General features: G+C 36.2%; 1 protein-coding gene across 1 annotated transcript; it reads left to right on the top strand.

Moving 5' to 3' along the window:
* Nucleotides 1–2441: 2441 nt before the first annotated feature.
* LOC143571938 (uncharacterized) lies at nucleotides 2442–9082 on the top strand. The gene is made up of 17 exons (XM_077057237.1): nucleotides 2442–3213; nucleotides 3322–3432; nucleotides 4070–4126; nucleotides 4214–4287; nucleotides 4388–4487; nucleotides 4575–4648; nucleotides 4751–4949; nucleotides 5026–5079; nucleotides 5156–5211; nucleotides 5290–5328; nucleotides 5536–5677; nucleotides 6388–6572; nucleotides 7049–7116; nucleotides 7186–7258; nucleotides 7358–7419; nucleotides 7497–8712; nucleotides 8801–9082. The coding sequence occupies exons 1-17, from the start codon at nucleotides 3133–3135 to the stop codon at nucleotides 9057–9059; spliced, it is 2850 nt and encodes a 949-aa protein (XP_076913352.1). The 5' UTR covers nucleotides 2442–3132; the 3' UTR covers nucleotides 9060–9082.
* Nucleotides 9083–14248: the final 5166 nt, after the last annotated feature.

The following is a 14248-nucleotide window of genomic DNA, read 5'->3' as shown; positions in this document are numbered from 1 at the left end:
CTGAAGCCGAAGGCCAATGAGGAAAGGTTCTTGACTTTGCTTGAAGCGGGAAATAAAGTATACTTTGTATACTATGAATAATAGCTCTTCCTAACAAATGGAAGTGTGGAGGAATCGAAAGCTAGAGCTATTAGTATACAATAGGGCTTTATATCAATCAATCAATAGTGATATCTCACTTTCAAATGCGATATTAGCTCTGCTAGCTTTCATATCGACTAAACTGAAATGAATTCAATCGCCTTATAGTTCCCCTTAACTTATTATATGACTCAGCTTCGCCTTTTCCTTCTCTACTCCCACGCTAAAAGGGAAGTCCCGAAGGCGCATCTCTTCCGATACTCATGTTGAGTAAGATGTTCTTCTTGCCTCTCTAGCCTTTAGCACAGCAGTAGGAATTGTCTAATCTACTAATCTAAAGCCGCTTTGAATCTCTTGGAGTAATAAGGAGTTAAGACACTGCAACGCGGGTGTGTGGTTCAACATTTTTACGTTTAACAACCCAGTTACACCACGCGGGTCCTAAGTTGAGTTAGTTGTTATTTTTTATGTTTTGGTTTAATTTTGCGCGTTAACACGCCACAACGGTCGTGTGTGGTTTAACATTTTACATGCACTTTTCGTTTGTTTTAAAAGTCCCACTGCAAAACGTGGGTTCAACCCCCCCCCCCCTCAACACGTGTATTCGATAAAACGTGTCAGTGTTACTTTTTTCATGGTTTTACGCCCCTGCCGCAACGCGGGGGCTAATTGCTAGTGTTATTACAAATTTCATTGTTTTGAGACACCACAAATTTATCATAAGAATCCATTTTCAATATATAATCTTCTCAAAACTTTGTTAACGTGGTTTTCTATAAACCATGAAGCAAAAACAAATCGCACTAGTAAAACGTTTCAATGTCATTTCATAACCTATAGCTTTAATTAGCCCGACTCATTCTTTTCGCCTCTTCTTACAAATATGTTTGAAATACTCTGGATCCATCACTAAATTTCGTACACGACTCAAATAAGAGATTATTCAGTCTATTTCCAAACCATAATACCTACATATATTCATTAGTTTCATTTAACTAGATCGTCACTACTTAATACCATACAATCAATCAATCAATCAATCATGCCCAGTAAAATCCCACCGACAGCAAAGCTATAAGTAGGGTCTGGGGAGGGTGGGATGTAGGCACACCGTACCTCTATCCAAAGGAATAGAGAGGTGACTTCCAGAGAGACCCTCGGCTCTAAGTACATGTGAATGAAGCAAAATAAAGGAAATCAAAGTTTAACAGTTATATAAAAATTACTACTAATTATAATAATATTAATAATAAGATCACAGTTTAACAGCTATATAAAAGCTAATAATAATTATAATAATAATAATAATATATGTAAGGGAAATACCATTATGGTATGTGACCTAAATAAGTTAAGTCTAAGCCCTAAGGTATTCAATTCTCTCTAAAAATCCTTAACTTTAATTCTACTTCTCCACGAATATCCTTAACCATGTCCTCGGAGAGGTTTAGGTCTATCAAATCATGCCTAATCCTCTCATCCCAAGTCAATTTCGGTCGTCCTCTACCCTTCCTCCCCTCTACAATAATGTTTTCTACGGATCTAACAGGATTCGTCATCTGTCTTCTCTTTACATGTCCAAACCATCTCAATCTCCACTCTCTTATCTTGTCTGCTATGTTCGCCACCCCTAATCTCTCGCGAAACACACCGTTTCTTATTCGGTCTAGCCTTGTGTGCCCACACATCCAACGTAGCATTCTCATTTCTACTACCTCCATCTTCCGCACTTGTGCCTTCTTGATGGCCCAACAATCTGTTCCATATAGCATTGCAGGTCTAACTGCCACCCTATAGAATTTTCCCTTTAGTTTAGTCGGGAAACTCTTGTCGCACAATATACATGTGGCTGCTTTCCATCTACACCATCCTACCTGAACTCGGTGGGTCACATCACTGTCTAATTCCCCATCGCTCTGTACAAATGATCCTAAATACTTGAACTTCGTTACCTGCGGGACCACCTGCCCTTCAATTGTGATCTGTGCGTTTTCATTGTCGTTTATCCCACCAAAATCACAGTGGAGGTACTCCGTCTTAGATCGGCTAATCTTTAAACCTTTTGTCTCTAAGGTTGTTCGCCACTCCTCAAGCCTCATGTTTAGATCTTGTTGTTTCTCAGCAAGTAACACAATATCGTCTGCGAACATCATGCACCACGGGAGAGTCCCCTGAATCGACTTTGACAACTCATCCAAGACTACTGCAAAAAGAAACGGGCTCAACGCTGACCCCTGGTGAAGACCTACCTCTACAGGAAAGAAATCAGTATCCCCCACTGACACACGGACACTTGTTTCACTCCTGGTATACTTAATACCATACCCAAATCTAAAATATATAAACCTTAAAATTAATCATGTATAAAAAATTATCTGACCCGACCCGAATGAATTGGTTTTGGTCTCATCCGTCGGCTTCAACCAATACCTTCCTTTCTCCTTTATGTTTTTAATAATATATATTAATAACTGCAACCTTTTGTTCCCTTCCCTCTCTATTATTCTTATTCTTGGTCTTCATGTCACAGCAAACTTTGACCCCTGAATTCTATTAAAAATTCATACAACATATTAATCAAACAAAGACCATAAACATCATCATTATCACACACCCATTTGCCTCAATTTCATAATCCCACCACCAATTCCCATAATTATAACCCAAATATATCAACACTCTGTTCACCAATTTCCTGAAATTCATCAAATTCGAACTCGATCGTTGAAATTTGAATCAATGGGTACTTGAATTGAGTACCCTTTATCCAATTTGTCACTAATTACTTCCCAATTGTAACCAATTGATTGCCTTTGAAGAGTTTCAGTTACTGACTGGAACTCTGGTAAACCCTAGTTTTGTTTCAGATTCAGAAGTTGATAAAGTTTCTGTATGATTCTTGGTTGGTCAACTTTGGCGGCTGGTTTTGGAGTTGAAGTTTGACTTTTGGTTTCTTCATTAGAGCTGGATTCATGTTCCAATCTGGCAGGGTTGAAATTAGGATTATGTGATTAATTTAATAATAATAATAATAATATAAAATTAGGGAAAATGGTTAAAAAGAATATTTTTCATCAGAGGAAGAACTCATGGCCTCCTGAAGGAATTGTTAATAGAAATACTTTACATCTGGTGAATTCATCTTCTTCAAATCATGTTTTTTTTTCTTTTCATAATATAATAAGAATCTTGGACCTGGATCACATGATCTGTTGTTAATTTTAATGTTCTTGTTTGCAGCTTGATTTTGATAGTGGGGCCCCACCAGAACAAGCATGGAGAAGGAAGTTAAACAGTCATGCTGGTATTCTCAAAGAGTTTAGTGTTACCTTCATGGAAGCATTAAGAATGGTAACTTTACGAGCTTTGTTAAAATAACCAACATATTGAATATTCGGTGAACTGTTTGTGAATTGTTTGGTAGAAAGCTCATTTACGTTTGTTTATTTATTTAATAAATGAATAGTTAAACGTACAAACATGAACACAAGTTTCTTTTCGTGTACGTTCGTTCTTTCACGCACGTTTATGTTCATTAGTTTTAAGTTTTTTTTAAGTTCATTTGTTTATGTCGGTTTACATATTCATTCAATTTTAATTATTTAGGCCCATTACATTTTACTCTTATTTTATAGAAATAAAATATCACCTTACATTTTAGTCTAGTATTATAAAATTAAAATATCACCCATAAACGTTTAGTCTATTTTTATGAATTTATTAGGTCCAACATATTGATGTTCACGTTTAGTTTTAATTGGTATCCACTCGATTATTTTTGTTCATCTATGTTTAGCTGCATTCGTTCGTTTATACTATTAACAAACAGACATGCAGACACTCATTTTCTTAACGAACAAACATGAACACGAAAAAGAAAATCCTGTTCGTGTAACTTTAAATGTCCGTGTTTGATTGTTTGTTTTGTTAAGTTAAACAAACTGTATTCGTTAAGCCTAGTAACATAACTTAAAAATATCAAATGCAGATTGGTCTCGGTATACGATTATGGTCATATGTAAGGGAAGAGGCTTCTCATGGAAGGGTAATTCCTAAACTATTTAAAAGTGGTAACTTTATTATCTTTATATTTCTTGAAGTCACTGTTATTCAATTAACATTTGTTTTACAGAGAGCACCTATTGACCCTTTTAACCGTGAAGGAAAACCGTCGGCTACCCAAGGGGTCCCGCTTGGTGGGATGGGGTAAGTTGCAACTTGCAGCCAACAACGGGTTCGGTTTATGATCTACAAAATTACTGTTTTACCCATGCATGATGTGTTTCGTTGTATTGTCTTCTTGTAGAAGTGGCAGCATAACTAGAGGGTTTAGAGGAGAATTTAGGCAATTCCAAATAATTCCGGGTGCATGTGAACCTTCTCCTATGATGGCTAATCAATTCTCGGTAAAGATCTCATCTTTAACTTATAATCATATGATATAAAATATTAAAATGATTATACATGTCTAAAGAGTTATGTTTTGGGTTCAGATTTTTATATCGCGAGATGGTGGGAGTAAAAAGTATGCATCGGTTTTATCACCGAGGCAACATGATGGGACAGGGTAAGAATATAACATAGACGTATAGAAATCTTTATACTTTTGTAACATTTTTATAGTTCAAGGTAATGACATTTTGACATTTTGATACAACTCTTAATTTAGAGGAGACCAAGGTTTATCGTCATGGGGATGGAATTTAAATGGTCATAATTCTACATATCATGCGTTATTTCCTAGAGCATGGACGGTTTATGATGGTGAACCCGATCCTGAACTTAAAGTGTCATGTAGACAAATTTCACCGTTTTTGCCTCATAATTATCGCGATAGTAGTCTTCCGACTACAGTTTTTGTTTACACGGTATACAAATCTAAACTTTGATGTAATTATTGGTCATGTGTATTGAGTTTTAAGGTTTATGTTTTGTTTTTGTTAGTTGGTGAATACCGGGAAGGAAAGGGCACACGTCAGCCTTCTTTTCACTTGGGCGGTATGTTTGATTCTGCTATCATGTTTAATAGAAATTTTAGCATATTCAAATAATTCATTTTGTGAATTTTATGTAGAATTCGATTGGAGGAACGTCACACTTTTCAGGAGATCATGTCAATGAGCCTTTCATGTGAGTTTAGTTAGCTTATGTAATAGCATTCCTCTCTTTTTTCTTCTTTTTCTCACATGTGAATTTTGAAATTAACAGAGGTGAAGATGGAGTCTCGGGTGTGCTCCTACATCACAAGTAAGTTTAAAGCTCCAATTTTGCACATTATATTAACATTACGATGAAAGATTTTATTTAATTCCAACAGCATAAGTTGCGCTTTATGTTGTCCCTTTGGCTAGCAAGGTATTCGTGGGGTCCCGTTAGTTTTTCACTTTTTCATGACGGGTTCTCATGGTTACCAGGAAATATTAATGAGTCTAATGGAGATTATATTATATGCAGGACAGCCAAAGAACACCCTCCTGTTACTTTTGCCATAGCTGCCTGTGAAACCCAGAATGTAAACGTGACGGTTTTACCAAGTTTTGGATTATCTGATGAAAGCTGTGTTACCGCAAAAGATATGTGGGGTAAAATGGCACAGGTATGATGGGATATTTTTGAAAAATCTTCTTTATAAAGTGTTAATCTTTTTTATAAAATCTTTACAACCCATTCTGAATCTATGTGTTAAATCATGTCAAACTGGATCGAACATATAAAGGTTCTAATCTTTTTTATAATATCCTTACTACCCGTCCAAATCTTTATGTTATAATTATATCATGTAAAAATGGGTCTAGCATACAAAGCTTTAATCATTTTTATAAAATGCTTACCACCCGTTTTAAATCTTTATATTATATCATGTAAAACTGAATCTAGCATATGAAGTTTTAATCTTTTTTTATAAAAGGTTTACTATTCATTCTAAATCTTTGTATTTGATCATGTAAAACTAGATCTAGCATATGAAGTTTCAATGTTTTTCTTCCTTTTAAATCTTTATGACGCGTTCTGAATCTGTATATTAAATCATGTAACTGAATCTAGCATATGAAATGTTGATCTTTTTTTTATAAAATCTTTACTAGTGTCTAGATCTTTATATTATATCATGTAAAACTGGATGCAGCATGTATAGTTTTAATCTTTTTTATATACAACCTTTACTACCCGTTCAAAATCTTCATATTAAATCATGCAAAACTGGATCTAGATATGAAGTCTTAATATTTTTTTTTTACAAAATCCTTGCAATCCATTCTGAATCTTTATATCAAACCATGTAAAACTTGATCTTGTTGCATTTAGGATGGACATTTTGATCGGGAGAACTTTAACAACGGACCAAGTTTTCCATCTTCAGCAGGGGAGGCTAATTGTGCTGCCGTGTCGGCTTCCACATGGGTCGAACCAAATGGGAAATGCACGGTTGCATTTGCTGTCGCATGGTCATCCCCAAAAGTCAAGTTCATGAAAGGAAAATCATATCACAGGTTACAGTCTCTTATTAATTTCCAAATGTTTCAAGCATATTTGAATTTGCATTCGTGTTTTTGGTTTTGATCTGATCTTGATATTGTATATATGCGTGAACCCTCGGGTGGGCAAAAGTAAAATTGCACTAATTTTAACGTTATTTTACTAATCTCGTGAAAATAACGTTTAAAGTGGCAGAAGGTTAATCAGGCATCATGTGGTGGCGTTGATAGCCGAAAGACAATGGTACATGCACCAATCAGCCGGTGTCCCGATGATTGAGTGCTATGTGCCTTATGTCCAAGGCTTGATGCAAAACTACTATCGAGCCGGGGGTCTCATCGGAAGCAGCCTCTCTATCCCTATGGGGTAGGGGTAAGGCTGTCTACATCTTACCCTCCTCAGACCCTACCATAGCTTGGCTATTGGTGGGATATACTGAGTACGATGATGATGATGATGATCTGATCTTGATATTGATTTTGTTCTTCAGGAGGTATACCAAATTCTATGGGACTTCCGAGAGGGCAGTCGAGGAGTTGGTTCATGATGCTTTAACAAGTATGTCATTCTTTATCGTGTTCTTAAGAACTAGTATTATCAAACTAATCTTAATTATGTTTTGATTAGATTACAAGAGGTGGGAAGAGGATATCCAGAAATGGCAAAATCCGATCCTGAGAAACGACAGCCTACCAGAATGGTACATATTTTTGTGCAGTAATAATCTTATTACAATAATAATTTGATCACTTATATTATTAGCACCTAGTTCTTATATCAGATTGGTGTCTGTCTTTAGGTACAAATTTACATTATTCAACGAGCTCTACTTTTTGGTTGCTGGTGGCACAGTTTGGATCGGTACTAATCTCTTCTAAGCTCTATAATTGTTAATAATTGGAAGTTAAGTTTAACGTTCGTTTATAACTTTGATTCAGACACCCCAGTACCAGCAGACGACTCGGGGAGTGACCGAAATATATCAATAACAAAACACAAGAAGACGCGTGCCCGTGATGGCATTGAGAACAACGATTCAGCACACGAAAATGCACATTCTCTTACAAATTCAAGTGAAGATGATGAACCCGAACAAGATGAAAACCCAGTTTCCACAAGTCTTAATCTAATATCACATGATGATGAAGAAGACGTTGGTCGGTTTCTTTATCTAGAAGGTGTGGAGTATATTATGTGGTGTACTTACGATGTTCATTTCTACGCATCTTTCGCGCTTCTAGAACTATTCCCGAAAATTGAGCTCAGTATCCAACGGGAATTTGCAAAAGCGGTTTTAACCGAAGACAAAAGAAAGGTCAAGTTTCTCGCCGAAGGAAACTCAGGAATCCGTAAAGTCAAAGGTGCGGTTCCTCACGATCTTGGAACCCATGACCCGTGGCATGAAATGAATGCATATAACATACATGACACGAGCAAATGGAAAGATTTAAACCCTAAATTTGTTCTTCAAGTATACCGAGACTTCGCTGCAACAGGAAACATATCATTTGGAACTGATGTCTGGCCCGCGGTCCGTGCTGCCATGGACTATATGGACCAGTTCGACCGAGACGGAGACTGTTTAATTGAAAACGATGGGTTCCCGGATCAAACATACGACACATGGACAGTTCACGGAATTAGTGCTTACTGTGGTTGTTTATGGCTTGCTGCACTTCAAGCTGCAGCCGCCATGGCGGTCGAGCTAAATGATAACTTTTCGGCTCAAAAATACAAAAAGAAATTCTTGAAAGCGAAAACGGCGTTTGAAACGAAACTGTGGAACGGGTCTTATTTTAATTATGATAGCGGATCAAGTGGGAACAGTAAATCGATCCAAGCGGATCAATTAGCGGGCCAGTGGTATACCGCATCTGCGGGGTTACTAAGTCTTTTTGGTGATGATAAGATTCATAGCTCTTTACAGAAGATATTTGATTTCAATGTTATGAAAGTCAGAGGCGGTCGTATGGGGGCGGTTAACGGTATGCATCCAAACGGGAAAGTGGATGAAACTTGTATGCAATCCCGTGAGGTGTGGACGGGTGTCACATATGGAGTTGCAGCCACCATGATTCATGCCGGGATGGAAAAAGAAGCTTTCACTACAGCCGAAGGGATATTCACTGCGGGCTGGTCAGAGGAAGGGTTCGGGTAAGGCGGGCCCCACTTGAATATTCAATGTATCTGAAGTTAAATACGGTCCGTAAGTAATTTGCAACTTTTTTTTCTCTTTCTGTAGATACGCGTTTCAGACACCCGAGGGATGGACAATGGACGGAAGTTATAGGTCATTAGTGTACATGAGGCCGCTGGCAATATGGGGAATGCAGCGAGCGTTGGCAGCACCAAAGGCGGCGCTTGGTGCACCGGGTGTGAACATAATGGATAGAATTGGCACACCACTTAGTTCACGAACGTCTTTTAATGATAGGCGTGTTAAAAAGATTGCTCATAAAGCTAAGTGCTTTACCGACTGTGGATTTTGTTGTGTTTGTTAAGTTTTGTTATTTGCTAACATTCTTGTATTCGAGTTTGTGTTTGTTTACAAAAGAGTCAAACATTTTACTTATTTGTTGCAAAATTTATGTAACAAGGAATATAACGTCGTTGTATAACTTCATGGTACGTCTGCAAGTCGTTGTATAACTTGGATAATGCTATTACCAACAATTCAGCACATTTTTAAACAATATCATCTGTTCCATAGTGCGCTCTTGAATAGCCTGAGACATGTCGCAATACTGAAAATTATTTATAACCTTAAGACCATCAAATCTTCCTTCTATCAACTTTAGGTGGCATATGTTCATCTCCAAAGTTGCACACTTTCCGGGCGGGTCTGCTCTGGCACCACGGATGAAGCTTTAGTTGAGCATCATTTGATGGTGAATTCTCCTGTCAATGGCTTGGGTGCAGTATTAGTATTAAGTATATGATCCACCAAACCAACAAGCCTAGATCGATAACAACGGATAGAATTAGATGGGGGTGCTAAACGGGTCGTGTTCATGGATTGGTGGGTCCAACCTGGCACGGACATGAAATTTTTACCCAAACCTGAAAATCATGTCAGACAAACAGACACGTGAACCCGAACACGACACACATATCACTGGTTCACCCGAACCTGAAAACTATGTTAGACATGTGAACCCAAACACGGCACACATATTCGTAGGTTTACCCGAACACTACCCATTTGACTCGAAAGTTTTGTTATAACAATTCAATAGTTTAAATTTATATTCTTACAACAAAACAATACAAATTAATATAAATCAATGGCATTTTAATATAAAATAATTTTCAATTTCTTTTTTAGTTTTAATTTTGGCATAAGTTACGAACCAATTTAATTTATTACATTGGAAACATGTTAAAAGAGTAAAGTATAAAACAAATGGGTTAAACAAACACAACCAAAATCGCAAATTTTGTGTTAGGTGTGTGTTTTCATGTCGTTTCAGAACTTCACACCTCTAGGGTTAGGGGTGGTAATTTATGACACGATCAAAAACACGACAAGAAAATAATCAAGCTTTGGGTTGTCAAATCTAAGGCATAAGTGGTCATGTTTAACCCATTTAGCTAAACAGATTGACCCACCGACCCGTTTAATTATAAAGGACGACCTGCCAACACGTTTTGAAATTTCCTGTCAACCTGCTTGATGCGTTTAGATAAACGGGTTGGTATCTTTGAGATGAATATTCAAATGGATCGTGTTCGGGTTCAATTAATCAACCTGCCAACCCGACGCAATTAACACACCTAGTATGATAAACACGTGAATAAAGATAACGAAGCAAAGTACAATATAATCTAGGTTAAAACTAACAAAATGGGATAATTGTTCATCGTTGCATTTGATATCATCCACAGGACCACAGGCGATCACACATTTACCGAGTTTACAAACAAGTAATCTTGATCTGCAACTATGAATAAAGAAAACAGTAATTTATATACTATATAAACAACTTTGTTTATTATACAACAGGATGAAAACAATGTGATACCTGAAATATCAATCAATCAATCAATCAATCATACTCAGTTAAGTCCCACCAACAGCAAAGCTATAAGTAGGGTCTTGGGAAGGTAGGATGTAGGCACACCGTACCTCTATCCAACGGGATAAAGAGGTGGCTTTCAGAGAGACCCTCAGCTCTGTAATACATACGTATGAGGCAATATATAGTAAATGAAAGAGTAATAATAATAGTAGTATTAATAATAATAATAATAGTAATAATAAAAACAATAATAGTAATAATAAAATAATAATAAAACTATATGGTGTGTGAGCAAAATAAGGTAAATAGAAGTCTTAAGTGCTCAATTGTCCATAAAAATCTTTAACTTTAATCCTACTTCTCCAAGAATTCCTATCACCAACCATGTCCTCGGAGAGGGTTAACTCTATCAAATCACGCCTAATCCTCTCATCCCAAGTCAATTTAGGTCGTCCTCTACCCCTCCTCCCCTCTATAGTCATGTTTTCTACGGATCTAACAGGATTCGTCGAATGTCTTCTCTTCACATGTCCAAACCATCTCAATCTCCACTCTCTTATCTTGTATGATATGTTCGCTACATCTAATCTCTCCTGAAACACAACATTTCTTATTCGGTCTAACCTTGTGTGCCCACACATCCATCGTAGCATTCTCATTTCTGCTACCTACATCTTCCGCACTTGTGCCTTCTTGATGGCCCAGCAGTCTGTTCCATATAGCATTGCAGGTCTAACTGTGACTGTCACACCCCGACCAAAGGCGGCGGAACATGCCGGGGTGCAACGTGATTACACAAGACACTATTTAAAGTGACAATATTTATTCAACTCATTTTATTTCAACAAATCAATAACAACACATCTCATTCATATAAACAAATAGCAATCATATTGTTCGTTTTTACTAATACCCTAATAGTCTTGGTAACGTTTTCCATCAAGCACTCGAGTCAACAAAAGTCAAACCTGTAACATTTCATAAAATAAAGTTTGTAAACACAAAAGTTGGTGAGCAATTCATAAGTTTGTGCATATAAGTATATAGTAATAAAAAGCCACAAAACTTGTATACAAAACAATAAATAATAGCAACAATTTAGATATGCAAAAGATAAATAGTTCGGACCCTTTCTAACTGGTAACAACCAAGTATACTCGGATCATAGTGTCCATGAGGCTACCCGCCCCATGCTAAATAGTTATCGTTAATAAGCATACATTAACGGCACCCTCCATAATAGGAAACCAAATGGATTCGGGATTTCGATTCGGATCGGATCGCGATACCGTCTATAAGGGGATACCAAATAGATTGGATTTTGTGAGGCCAACCTGCCTTAGCATTCAAAGTTTAGCATTCAAGTGTGGCTACCCGCCAAAGCAATAAACATTTAAGTATGTAAGCATATAACACCAAATCGAGCATTTATTTAAGTAAAGTATACAATAACGTTTGTGGGTTTAAAGATTCAAGTAAATAAAGCATTTAGTTTGATAAGTATGAAATGTCACCCCAAAACGGAAAATCGAAAAAGGGGTATGAAAGTACTCACCTCGATTGATGAACCGAGAAATAAATAGATAAATAAATGAAGCTCGAACGGTAAACGAAACAGATCCGACTTGAAACGATAAACACCTTAGCTAAAATAAATAATGTAATATATATTAATGAACTTGAAACCATAATGAAACTATATTGGATACATTGAACGATGAGGTTCGGTTGTAAATCGGATTACCGGTTAATTTGTTAATGATTAGGGACTCGTACTAAATTGACAATTTAAAAATAATATAATATTATCTTATTGGGCTTTTAAATAACTAACCCAAAATTGAATAAAAACAAGACGGGTTTAAATCAAGAGTTCGGTCATTATAAAAATGAATTGATATTAAAGCTTATAATAATATCATTAATAGTAAGGATATAAATGATAATAATGATTTTAGAATAAGTTATATATATATATATATATATATATATATATATATATATATATAGTTATATAAGATAAAGATGATAATAATGCATAGTTATACTACCAATTGAGAATTGTTGTTAAAACTAATAATAGTAGTAGTAATAATAAATATAATAATTATTACTTTATTGTTCAAAACGTTATTAATAGATTTATAAGTTTTAATAATAATAATAATTATTATTATTATAATAAATATATGTGTCACATTAATAATAACTAATACTTATAACCTTTTCATAATAGTAGTATTAGTGATAAAAAGATATCACTCGAGTGACGATAGAGTTAAATGGTAACTATGCCCGACATGGGTTTCGGTTTAATAAAACAAGTAGGTAATATTAACAATATTAGATTTTAATAATATTTCTTAATAATAATAATGATAATAAAAATAATAATAATAATAATAATCTTTATGTATTTATGTTAATACTAATAGTAATAATAAATTTATTAAGTATGAAAAGAAAAAATACCAAAACCGATCTAGGATGAAACCCGAACCCGAGACCTCTAGTTTAATAACTAACGTACCAACCAATCGAACCAAGATAACAATTTGTTAAACAAACTCAAAGTTAAATCCACAATTGTTAATTTACCTATTAGTTGTTCACAAGTCACGGCTCTATACCGGGAAGGAACCGAGCCGCACCTGCCGGAAACGGAGAAATAGCAGCCGCCGGAAAACGAAGACAGAGAGAGAGGGTGAGTGAGACGGATAGAGAGAGAGAGAGAGACGGATGTGAGGGGGAGCACGACGTCGGGTTTTCCGGTCGCCGGAAAACGAGTAGAGAGGGAGAAGAGAGATAGAGAGACGAAGAGAGTGCGACAGAGAGAGAGAGAGAAGAGAGAGCTGCGGTGCCGGCGGCCGGATTTCCGGGCGTCGGAAAAAGGAAACCGAGGGGAAGGGAGTGGTGGTGTGGTGGGAGGTGTTTGGCCAGAGATGGCGTCGCTGGAGCTCGCCGGAATTGCCGTCGCCGGAAAACGGCTCAAGGGGGGGGGGGGGGCTAGTGTAATAATATTAGGGTTAGGGTATTTTAATATATATATGGCATATAGATATTACATTTTTGGCCCCTCAAGTTCTAATGGTTTTACGAAAAGGTATTAAACTTAGGAAATATTAATATAGATTTGGAAATGGCAAGTATTACCCATTACAATTTATAAAGTAATTTTATGTTAACTAAACAACGATTAGTACATGCCTACATGATGAGTTTTGATGAACTAAGTACGTGAAAAATTTAAAGATCGACTAAAATGATTAATAAAATTACCGGGTCGGGTTTACAATACAATACGGGTATGAAGTATAATTTATTAAAATAAAATGCGAAAGAAAATCTAAAACCCGAATTTGACGAATGTCACAGTATCACCAACTTTTTGAAAATTTCATTCCGAAATTAAAATAAACTCAAAGAAAGGGTAATTACTAACGAATGTCGCTCTTGATAAAACAATTGTATGAAATATTTTTTTAAAGCAAAGAATAACGTCACCTTGCATGATTTGAAAAAAACGCTACAAATGAAAAACATAATAAATGCACTTATATATAGGATGTACCAGCTGCGTATCCACCACGCCCTTATCATGATTTCACATTTTTATCGTTTTTCTACCATCATCCTCGGGTCTGAGTTATCGCACACAAGTGTACTTACTA

Source organism: Bidens hawaiensis, unplaced genomic scaffold, assembly GCF_021521415.1.
Source record: "Bidens hawaiensis isolate Kalapana, Puna unplaced genomic scaffold, B.hawaiensis_p1.1 tig00001336_1, whole genome shotgun sequence".
Classification (NCBI taxonomy): Eukaryota; Viridiplantae; Streptophyta; class Magnoliopsida; order Asterales; family Asteraceae; genus Bidens; species Bidens hawaiensis.
Note: the sequence above shows the minus strand (reverse complement) of the source record. Positions and strands in the feature narration are given on the sequence as shown.

What these genes read in the sequence shown, in the direction of transcription:
- LOC143571938 (XM_077057237.1), top strand. Translation starts at nt 3,133, where the DNA reads ATGGTTAAAAAGAATATTTTTCATCAGAGGAAGAACTCATGGCCTCCT. An exon ending in ATAGAAATACTTTACATCTG is followed by an intron (nt 3,214 to 3,321) that starts GTGAATTCATCT and finishes TCTTGTTTGCAG; the next exon opens with CTTGATTTTGATAGTGGGGC. An exon ending in TCATGGAAGCATTAAGAATG is followed by an intron (nt 3,433 to 4,069) that starts GTAACTTTACGA and finishes TATCAAATGCAG; the next exon opens with ATTGGTCTCGGTATACGATT.